At 44.9% G+C, this 11,302-nt stretch overlaps 1 protein-coding gene across 2 annotated transcripts in view; it reads left to right on the forward strand.

The window, feature by feature from the left end:
* The window catches only part of MIGA2 (mitoguardin 2), a 20,493-nt gene extending 10,337 nt beyond the window's left edge, over positions 1 to 10,156 (forward strand). For both annotated transcript variants that reach the window (XM_006024347.3, XM_025205028.1), the window contains 10 exons: positions 1,299 to 1,413; positions 2,107 to 2,207; positions 2,614 to 2,729; positions 3,304 to 3,376; positions 4,299 to 4,385; positions 5,149 to 5,247; positions 7,419 to 7,553; positions 7,994 to 8,047; positions 8,493 to 8,609; positions 9,302 to 10,156. In XM_006024347.3, the coding sequence (XP_006024409.1) occupies positions 1,299 to 1,413; positions 2,107 to 2,207; positions 2,614 to 2,729; positions 3,304 to 3,376; positions 4,299 to 4,385; positions 5,149 to 5,247; positions 7,419 to 7,553; positions 7,994 to 8,047; positions 8,493 to 8,609; positions 9,302 to 9,502 (1,098 nt within the window). In that variant the 3' untranslated portion in view covers positions 9,503 to 10,156. The remainder of the gene's footprint in view (positions 1 to 1,298; positions 1,414 to 2,106; positions 2,208 to 2,613; positions 2,730 to 3,303; positions 3,377 to 4,298; positions 4,386 to 5,148; positions 5,248 to 7,418; positions 7,554 to 7,993; positions 8,048 to 8,492; positions 8,610 to 9,301) is intronic.
* The last annotated feature ends 1,146 nt before the right edge of the window (positions 10,157 to 11,302 follow it).

Below are 11,302 nucleotides of genomic sequence, written 5' to 3' on the forward strand. Positions count from 1 at the left end.
TTCTAATGACAGGTGGTGTCACACACAGGTTAGTTTTAACTCCAGTGCTGGGTATGGCCAGGAAAATAAAATAACAAATCCAGCAACAAACAAGGTCAAAAGTAGGTTTTGTCTAATGTTTTTTTTTTTCTCCTTTTTAATGCCTTTAAAGTTGGAGGTAGTTTGTCTTCCATTGCTTTATCAGTTGTTCTCTTGGGCTGCACTTAAATTGACTATGGTATGGTCATGCACTTTTCTTAGTAAAAGAAAAACAAGGAAGAAAAAAGGAAAAACTTAATAGCTAAAAATGGTCACTTAAGAGGTTAGAAGGAGAGAGTTTGCAGTAGTTTATTTTAGGATTACAGTTGGCATGCTGTCCCTGTAAATCTGGGAGAATTTTCAGGGGCAGATTCTTTTAAAAAGGGATCTTCAATGGAAGAGGGTTAATGGTGACTATGGAGCTTTAAAAAGGCAGCTGTACTTAAGGGATGAAAGTCAGAATTCTTTAGGAGTCGGATGTTGATGTAAGACACCTTGTGGCACTTATAAACAGAGTTTGGTGTCTTAAGTATGTGGGATGTTTGCTTTTGTGTTCTATAATATTTATGCAAGTCAAACCTGAATTCTTCTTTTGCTGTTTGCCATTGTGTTTTTACAGCTAGCCTAAAAACAGTTGCTGCATAACCAGTACTTTGTGCTTTTGTTGACTCTCCAAGTGGTAGGCTTAATTGCTTGTGAAAGTGTAGATCTAAACAAAGTATTGTGAAGGTAGGCATTATGCAAGCTGTCCCTTACTCTTACCGATAACATGCAAATGTGTTAATGGAAAATATCACTTGTGTCTAATGCCACCATGAAGTCAGTCTCAGTAGACTGCTAGTTTGGTTTTGGCCTTTAAATAGACAGGATTGTGCAGATTTTGTGATGTGAACAAACCTCTACATGAGGCTAGGCTGAGCTCACTGAACTCCTTTGTGTGATCTCCAGTCTGTTAGAACATCAGAGGCGACGGGCTAGTGACCTGAGTCTTAACCCTTTCCCCCCCCCATTGTTCTAAAGTTCAAAAGCGACAATGAAGAGAGATGGAAGGGCAGTGTGTATATAAGTTGTGCTGCCCCCTACTTTGTTCATTCTGTACTGTCAGTTTAACATGCCTAACTGAAGATTCACTTTAGGTCCCTGGCTAAGCTGCAATGTGTAAAACATGACTCTTGACCTTTCTGTCAAAACTGTCCTATTAGCATCTCTAACGATGACAAATTGCTATTGTGAGCAGGCTAATAGTTTTATAAGGATGCTATTTGTTGATGTTCAAGCAGGAGTCTCCAAAAAAGGAGTTTGCTGAAAAGCTTGAATCCCTCTTGCACCGGGCATATCACCTCCAGGAAGAATTTGGGTCTACACTCCCCTCTGACAGCATGCTGCTAGACCTGGGTAAGTGGGATCTGGAAGCTAGATAAAGACGCACAGCCTTGAGAGTGACCTGGAGTTGATCACACTGGGGAATAGAACTGAGCACAAGGATGTATAATGGGCATAGGAAAAGACTTAATCCATTTAGAGAGGCTAGAGATGAGTGGCTGAACCAGAGTTTGGTGGTATAAGATGGACAGGCAAAGAGACCAAATGCTTTTCTTGGAACTCAACCTATGAACAACCTTTGCACCAGAAATATGCAATGCTTTGTAGCTTGTCAACTGCTGGTCCCTGGCCTCTGATTTATTGCTTCATCTACAAGACTGAGGAAGCTAATTAATCTAGCTCTATAGGACCCGTTTTATCTTCCCAGTAGTAGGCAAGCATTTGCTAGAGTCACTCAATGAAAAGCACAGTTCTTCAGGGGGCTACAGTAATTAAATGAGGAAGCCTCGGGCTTTGTCCAGGATTCTTAACACAGTTCGTCAACCATATGTCTCCTAAAGGCCAAGCAAATCTCTCTAGCTGAGTAAGTCAAAGAGGTGACAGGCATTTAAAGGTGACTGTGGAGGGGGGCACAGGGGGGACTGTCACAGACTCTTGTTCCTGAGGGGGAGGGGAATGCATTAGGGGAGAGGAATGGCAATCTAGAGATAGGAAAGCAGGTATCTGGAGCCCCATGGTTGTGTTGTTTTTTTTTCTCTGTTTCAGAGAGGACCCTTATGCTTCCATTGACAGACGGGTCACTGAGACTTCGGACAGATGGTGAAGACAGTTCGACTTCCGAGGACTCCTTCTTCTCTGCAGCAGAGGTGACTTCAATTTTTATTCTTTAGAATAAATCAATAAACCCACTGTATGCCATTTACTCTTACTGCAGTGGGAAATGGTACTCTCTGTTCCTAATTTTGGGGAAACCCATGGGAAAGATAACTAGATGTTTGCTACTTCAAAGTAACAGCTAAACTAGTACTGTAAAAGCACTTCTAAACGTGGCTTATACTGCAGCTGTAGCAAAAGGTGTTGGGCCATGCTGGAGCTAAGAAAACTGAAAGAAAATAAATTGCAATGGGGGTTGAAATATCTATATTTAAAATAAGACACATTAATGCTTTCTGCATCAGTTGGATATTGTCCTTTTGCTTCTTTCTGACCTCTGGGTAACCTGCAAAGATGAAACTGTCTTTCTGCTTCCTACATCCTTTGCTTTTTTGGCAGCTCTTTGACTCCCTCCAAATTGGGGAAATACCCTTCCAGCTCTCCAAGCCAGCAGCTGCATATGAAGAAGCTGTACATTTGGTGAAAGAAGGGAAAGTTCATTGCAGAACACTAAGGTGAGTGTCTCTAAGTATTATGACAGCTCTAGGTAGAGGTATGATCTTGTGGTAGGACCTCAGTATTGGCACATTCTTGTAGTATAGGCCTCAGTGTTGGGGCTAGGATGCTGTCTTTTGGGGATGGAGAGAAACTCACAGCACCATCTCTGCTGGTCTGGAAATACAAACTACCCATAGATTTCTGATGCTGTGAAGCCTTCTTTAATTTAACTTTTTAAAATTGGCTACATTCTCTTGCTGTGAAAACCACTAAGACTGCACCAAGAAACTAGTTATGGGATACATAATTTTTTTTCCCTTTTGGAGAAAAGATTTGCTGATCTAAATCTAGCCATGCACTTTAAAGAACAAAGACTACTTAAAGGTAGTTCAGTGACCTGCAGGAAAAGAACTTGTGGCTTGGGTTAATTCTTCGTGAGAAGTGGCTGCAATTTTATTTATTTATTTATTTTTCCTGAAGGGGCCTAGGAATTTAAGAGGTCAACTCTCCAGATCTCTGTTGGATGCCCTTTTACAAGAAGTTGTCTCTTGTTTGATGGCGTCTATAATGTTCTGCTTTCGTCTTTTCTAGGACGGAGCTTTTAGGCTGCTACAATGATCAGGATTTCCTGGCAAAGCTGCACTGTATCAGGCAGGCCTTCCAGGTAGGAACTTCTTGGTTATTGGAAAGCAATCGCAGGTTCTGTCTGTATCTGCTCTAAGGCTTCCAGACTCCTAAAGCGTTCCTTTAGGTATCCCTTCAGCATGACGACCATGTTTTCATTCACAAGAAGTCCTCTGCTACTGCAGAACAGGTAAAACATGCTCCTACTAAGGGGCCAGAAACATTGGTATGGTGAAAGCATAGTTTTGTTTTTGTGCCCATTTCAGCAGTGACTTTGGCCAAGGTAGGCACCCAAGTTTCCTCCGGAGCAGTTCTGTAATTTGAATGTTCAGTTTTCTGGGAACTGCCTGGAGGTGACTAAACATACCTCTTCTACACTACTTGGCAGCTTTCTCCAGCAGCTGCCTGGATTGGAACCCCTGAGCTAGGTGTGAAAGGCTTTCTGTCCCTGGCTACCCAATCTGTAGGGGAGTACCTCAAGACTGAGGGTGCTTGTGTGTCACTGTCCTTGTACGACCCCATGCATTTCTGGGTTGCTTCTTCAAGATTCTTATCTTATTCTGTGCTTGATTTCTAGAGGAGAGCCTCTCTTCCACCTTTCCACTCCTTTTCCTTTTACACACCCTACCTTTTAAGACCCATCTTTGCACCAACACTCCTTCCAGCTGGAGAGGACTAGAGTGAATTTTTTTCTGTTAAAATTTCTTAGTATAACTAGTGGTTGACTAGAGGAGTTGCTGAGTGACCAGAAATCAGTTAAGCTTCACAGTGCTTGCTGCCCTGGGCAGGGCAGATTCTGTTTTAAGTTACACTTGGGTCAAAGAAAAAATGACACAGCCAGCACTGCCTGCTTCACAGGTGCAGGCACTCTTACTTTGACTCAGTTTTTTTCCCCACACTCACTCCTAGAACTGGGAATGATATTGGCTTGTTTGGTGAAAGAAGATTCTTTGTTCTCACAGGAACTCCTGAAGGATGAGAGCAACCAGCTGTTCTTTGGGGAGGTTGGAAAACAGATGGTGAGAGGACTAATGATAAAGGCTGAGAAGGTAAGAAGCTTGTGAGCAGCATACAGCTTGGGTGCCCCTTGCATGAGCAAAGGAGCATCACTCATGCACCAGTCCTCCACTGGATTTTTACCTTGCTTTGATAACTGAATTGGGAAGAAGAAAACTAATTCCCTCTCTTCATCAAACCTTTTGTGAGACTCTTTGAATACAGTCTTTACTCCAAAGCCATCATCAATGATATGGTGCCTCATTGCTTGTTCAATAGATCCATCTGCCTCAATGGTGCATTTGTTTCTGTTGAGTACAATGAGTAGGGAACATCTCAATGTGGCTTCTAGTCTTCTACACCAACCTGTAGCTCTAGTATTGCTTCTCTGTCTTGCTAATTGATGATCAAATCCTGTTGGAATCAATTTGTCAGCTACAAGAACATCTGTGTCCTCAGGTATTTGTATAGTCTTTCCCATGATGATCCCAAAACACCAGCAATACAAAGCTAGAAAGCAGGGTGGTGGCAGTCCCAAACCCATCCCATTTTGCAAAGCCTGGCTGATATTGACCTAATACTTTGGATGGAGTGTTTAGAAATAATTTTGGCTGCTTACAGACGTGAACAGAACAAAACAGCATTTTACTTTAAGCTTAGTGCACCCCCACATTGAATGCAGCATGTGCAACCAGTCAGCAGCTTTCGAGAGTTTTTCATCTCCAAAATAGATTCTGAAAATGATTAATAGCCAAGTGGGACTGTGTTGCTGCTAACTAACTTTCCCTAATATCTCCTTTCTTTGTTCTCTCCAAGAACCCCAAGGCCTTTCTGGAAAGCTATGAGGAGATGCTGTGTTATGCACTGAAGCAAGACACCTGGCCAACGACTCAGCAGGAGCTTGAAGGAAGAGGGGTTTGTGATAGTGCGCTTTCTCTCTCTCTCTCTGGCAGAATTACAGACTAATACATTGGGGCATCCCAAGAGTGAAAACTCTAAATGAAGCACCTGGCTGCTTCACCACTTGGTACTGCTAGGACAGGGGCGGGCAATAATTTTGGCTGGAGGGCCGCTTACTGACTTTTAGCAAGTTATTGAGGGCTGCATGACAGGCAGCCAGGGGCAGATAAATATTAATTTTCTAAATGTTTTAGGGGCCCCGCGGGCCGGATAGAATGTCTTAGCGGGCCGCATCTGGCCCGCAGGCCGCATCTTGCCCACCCCTGTGCTAGAACCTAAAGCTACTACCTTGACATTGCAACTGCTTTTCATTGTCCCTAATGTTAAGAGCTGGCGTTTCCCCTTCCAAACATATTAAAAGTGCCCAGTTTTACAAGTTTACCTCTGAAATGGGCTTTCCTTAGGCTAGGGATGGGCAAAATACAGCCTGTGGGCCAAATCTGACCCACCAGGCACTTTCATCTGGCCCACAGCACCCACCAACGAATTTTACCCCACCTACAGCTCTTCCACCCATAAGGGTGGGAGCAAGGCACCCACATGTACACACCTCCCCAAACATACCCTATTGCATTTCAGACCCACCCTTGTGGGTCTAACTGGCCCAGTCTGGCCAGCACACAGCTTCCAGGTAAGGTGGTGGCTGCTGCTGCATCCCCCCCGGAGACCTGCTTGGCTTTCCCTGCTTCCCAGTCGCTCCGGGCAGTGTGTAAGGAAGCGGTGGGGGCAGGGCTGCAGCTGGGAGGGGGCATGGGGCTGGCGGCAGCATGAAGCTGGGATGGGCAGTGTGTAGGTGTGAGGGGAGCATGGGGTGGCAGTGGCAGCAGCAGCAACAGCAGGCAGGGGGGCTCGGGGCACTGGTGCCTGGCAAGGTGTAGCTCTGGCCAGCGCTGCACATTGGGGTGAGGAGTGCAACCTTTGCCAGGCTGTCTCTATTGCCGATGCTCCCTGCCATGCTCGCACGCACAAAAAGGAAGCTCCAGGTGCTGGAGCTGGCTGCCTTCTCCCCCTGGGGGAAGGCGCCTAGGGCTTCCCTCCTGTGCCGCGCAGCCCTAGTGGGGAAGGCAGCTGGCTCCAGCACCTAGGGCTTCCCTCTGCATGCCATGAGTGTGGTGATGCTGCAGGTGTGTGACAGGGAGCACCGGTGATGGACATTGCCCGGCAGAGGCTGCGCCCCTTGCTGCGATGTGCAGCACTGGCCAGAGCTGCGTTCCACTAGGCACCAGCACCTGTGCCAGACATGAGCATCCTGAGTGTGCCACAGGGGGGATTGTGTGTGTGGGGAGGGTAGTCCCCACACCTCCCCACCCTCCCTCACACCCCACAGATGCTATACCCTATGCCACACCTTACCATACAACCACATATACACTCGCCCCCCCATGATGTACAAGACTAAGAATTTATTTTTGAGTTGTTATGCAATTGCCTCTATACACTACGCAAACACAAATCAAGACAAGTATTTCTGTAATAAAATTAAAATTATATTATAGTAGGTGTCTGACTTTTGGTGTATGATTTGTTGCTATTCTAAGATGGTAACCCCCACTCCCAAAAGGAGTATTTCTGGGAGGCAAGGGAGGGACTTTTGGTGGCAAAGGCCAGGGGTTAGGGGTGGGACTTCTGGTCCAAAGATGGTGACCAGGGGGCAGGGCAGCTGTCAAGGAGCAGAGCTACCCATGCAGCCCTCAACTCACCAAAACTCATTAAGTGGCCCTCCACCCGAAATAATTGCCCGCCCTTGCCTTAGGCCTATCACAGTGGTGAGTTAAAAGAGCTCAAGGCTTGGACTGCTTTCAGCATAACTTAATGCAATGAGAAACTTTTGATTGATTAGCTCTTGAAGCTGCACTGACTTGGCTTGTCCCAAGTAGCACTGCTACCATAAAGTTTATAGCTGTGTTCGATTTCATTTGGTTTGCCATCTACTTACCCTTAACACAAGACAGTCTCTAGGCCAGCCAGCTACTGCCATAAATGGTTCCATTAACTTCAAGCTGCTGAACTGAAATGGGTGGAGTTGTGCCTACTTAAGTCAGTGGCAAGCTTGTCCTGGCTCTGTCTAACGAATAGAGTTAATTTCCCAGTTGGTCCCTCTTACAAACTCTTGTGTCCTCTGGCAGGTGGTGTGCATGAGTTTCTTTGATATTGTGCTGGATTTCATTCTCATGGATGCTTTTGAGGACCTGGAAAACCCTCCCTCCTCTGTGCTAGCTGTCCTACGCAACCGCTGGCTCTCTGATAGCTTCAAGGAGACGGTATGTTAGAGGGTGGCTCTCATTCAGAATTCCACTGTATGCTTTAAAGGACAGATAAAATAACCAAAGCTCTCTGGTTGAACATAAGTTTATTAAAGGAATAGCTTTTCTGTCCCTCTAGCCAAGATATGGGGTTGGCCAGTCTCTTGGTAAATGGAGTGATCTGCAGGAAAGCTTTTGACTTGAAGTACAGTAGGGATCACGTCAGGTGGCATGAGCCTTGATCCATAAGCTATGAGGCTGGTCTAGCTGGGCCACTTCAAATCCATTTTTGCTTCCAATTTGTGAGGTTCCTAATGGACTTAACTTTGGAATTGTTGGCTGCAGAAGGATAGGAATGGGAAAAGCTCAAGGGTCTCATAATGGCAGTTGATAAGGGAATTGCCTTCTGTTCTGGAGAGGCAATGCCATTTAAATAGTTGCCTTGTTTTCAATTGTAGGCCCTAGCAACTGCCTGCTGGTCTGTTCTGAAAGCAAAGAGGAGGCTTCTGATGGTAAGTAAAACGAGCAGCAATAGGTGATGTGTGCGGAAGAATTGCATGAAACCTGATGTTGCTAATAGATCTGGAGCCTGACAAATCCAGACGTTGGGAATAGGGACATGCACTATCTGAAACAGCAGTGGTGACACTGACTCCTGTGCTTGAAGGAACCTCAGAGCCCTCTTGAAGTTATTTTTTTAGCAAGTCTTCTCCTCTTCAGTTGACTTCTTGGGGCTGTGACCTATGAACTGCCCAGTATTATACAGTAGTGGCCACATGCAGATGTTTTTGCCAGTATATTCAGTAATACAGCCAGCTGGGACATGCTAGCTGCACTGCCCAGCTCAGAACCCACTGCATTTCAGTGACCAGCCAGGATATCTTCATAAGCCTAGCTCATTCAGAAAAAATTCTTTGTTAAAATTCTGACTTTTTCTCAATTCCTTCCTAATGGCAGGTACCAGATGGCTTTATCTCCCATTTCTACTCCGTATCGGAGCATGTCAGTCCTGTTCTAGCTTTTGGTTTTTTGGGGCCCAAACAGCAACTGTCTGAGGTCTGCGGTTTTTTCAAGGTAAGCTGGTTGTCTTGTCATGCTGCTTTGTGGGACGCTTGCCATCTTATCATGCAAAGCTGTGAGCGCATGCTGCTCTGGTAGATGCCCTTCTGTGAGAGTAAGAAGATATCTGGATTTGCATGATCAATCTTAATTAAACTTTTGCTCTTTCTTTAATTCAGTAGACCGTATTTTATGATTTGTAAGAATTCTTACTAGAGCAGCATAGTTGAGAATGAGAACAGTCTTAAAGAGATGGTGCATAAAATCCATGCTTTCATTCTATAAAAAGATAAGAGACAAATGGATCTAACATTTGAATACATTGCTTGAGATCATATGGGACTAATAGTAGACCTTAAAGCCTAAATGTTCATGGTAGTATCTTATGACTGCATGTTTTTCTTCTCCTTTGTTTCAAGACTGAATTAAAACTGTTGCAGTAGATATTGCCCTGAAGAGTAATATTGATTAAAAAATGCTGCCTTGATATTTCTCTGCTCTTTTTTCTAAGTGGCTATCAGGTTTGGGTTTATTTGGGGATATACTTTGTTTTTTCTGCTACAAAGACTTCTGAATAGCTAAGTATGGCCACAGTTCCCTTAGCCATGTACCTGATGCAGTCTGAAATAGACCCTTTGACTCTGCTTGATTGTAGGCATGGGAGAGGGAAGTCTCCTTTCTATAAACTTCTCTCTTCTTTTCTGCAGCACCAGATTGTGCAGTATTTGAAGGACATGTTTGACCTGGACAATGTGAGATACACCACAGTGCAGTTGCTGGCAGAAGACATTCTGCAGCTCTCTCGGCGGCGCAGTGAAATCCTTCTGGGATATTTGGGTACCGAGACCACCCTAGAGATGAACGGGACACTGCCCAGTGAAAATGGATCTCTGGAGGAGCTCCACTAATATCCACCAGTCGGTTATAGGAGAGAGTGATCTCTGGATTTTTTTCCCCAAGAGGTGGCTAACACATCTGGCATGGTAACTGGTGTCAGCAAGACTTTCATTACCCAGCATCCGTGGTGGCATTTAATTGCTCATCTTGAACTTTGTGTAGCCAGTAGTTGGCTGGGAGAGCTCCAGGACCACGTGCAGGCTTATGGTTTGAACCTCTTGTTTGTTCCACCTCTCCTCCTTATTTTTAAGTCATTTTTAGGTGTCATAAGTCATGAAATATCTTGGCCCAAGATTTCTACCTCCTGCCTCCCCTGCAGCATACAGGCGCCTGTCTGCTATCCAACTGTGTCAACTGGGAACATGTCCCTGATGCTTATGGGGGTTGGGGGGAGTATCAGCAAATTCTCTACTTCACTCTTACCATATCAATCCTGAGTTTGTGGGGTTTTTTTATTATTTCTCTAACATGTCTCTATGGGCACCACTACTGATTTTAACTTAGCAATTTTAGTGTTTGCAATGCTACTAGCAGATGTGGAGGAGAGGAAGAAGAATAATTTTCTGGCGAGGAGGAAGACGTGGTTCTGTAATGCACTGAAGACTAGAGAATGGAAGTAAAATGCTGGGTTTTTTTGTAACAAGACTGAAGCTGTAAGGAGTCTGTTTTGTGTGTTGCTGATTTTGTTGGCTAGAAGGTGGCCCATGCTTCTGCTGCAGCTATCCTTTCACTTGGGAGGCTACTGAGATGCCATTGCACATTGTGAATAGAGGAGGAAGCAGGTAGGTTGTATCCTGCCTACTTGCATGCACATGTACTTCCTCCAATGCCCATCAAATGTGCCTAGCTACATTTCAGAATTGACCCCCTCTCGCTGGCCAGGTAGCATGGGGTAAGAAATTCGCAGGTGAAGGAGGGATGAGTAAGCTGGTGCCTACTGCTGTTGCCTATAGAGACAAGCAGAGAGGGAGCTATTTGAAATGCCGAAGAAATTGTTCTGCAGTTATTTGGAGTGCAGGGAATCTGGATCAGGTTGCTGTGGGGAAGCTCTTGCCTGTTTAGTTTTGTTCTCCATAAAAAGCACATGTGGATTTAGGTATATACAGGGCATATATACAAATAACAAGGACTGGCATCTGGGAGGTTCTCCCACTGCAGTGAAATGAAGCTGACCATTGTCTGTCGGAGCCTATGGCTCAGGGTAAAACTTGGCTTCTGAGCGATGCCAAGTGGATGCTCTGAGCTGAAGTATAGTGTACAAGTATTCATGTGACCTGAATCTGAGACACTGTCTTCTCGAAGGCTTGCAGGTAATTCTATTGAGTTCTGCCGCATACTATAAAGCCACATGCCACAGTTGCTGCCTCAGACTTCATAATGGTTCTGGCTTGGCTTCAGGTTTGGTGCTAAATCCCAAATTAGTGGTTTCAGGGTAAGGCCATATTCAAGAATAGAAAAGCAGGGACCAGAACAAAAACAGCTGATGCCAGTAAAGTTCAGCTTTTAGAAGGAAGAGCCATCCCATGTGGATAGTCTTTCCTCGTTCGTCCAGGAGCTGTGTGAATAGTCCAGCTGTGTTTTGTGAAACGAAAGTTGAGAATACAGACTTCCTAGAAGGTGAAGTGAGTGGAAAGTGAAAAGTTCTGAATTGTTCCCGACGTTGCATTTTCTCTCTGTCTCCTGGGTTACAGCCAGACTCATTCAAACATACTTGTTAATGCAACTTCCTGTAGTAAAAGCAGGTAAAAAAAGGGCAAGAAGAGTCTACAAAGATTTGAAATAAAGAAGAGATGTTCCCAAAATTATGAGAA

This window comes from Alligator sinensis, unplaced genomic scaffold (assembly GCF_000455745.1).
Source record: "Alligator sinensis unplaced genomic scaffold, ASM45574v1 scaffold388_2, whole genome shotgun sequence".
In the NCBI taxonomy this organism is placed as follows: domain Eukaryota; kingdom Metazoa; phylum Chordata; order Crocodylia; family Alligatoridae; genus Alligator; species Alligator sinensis.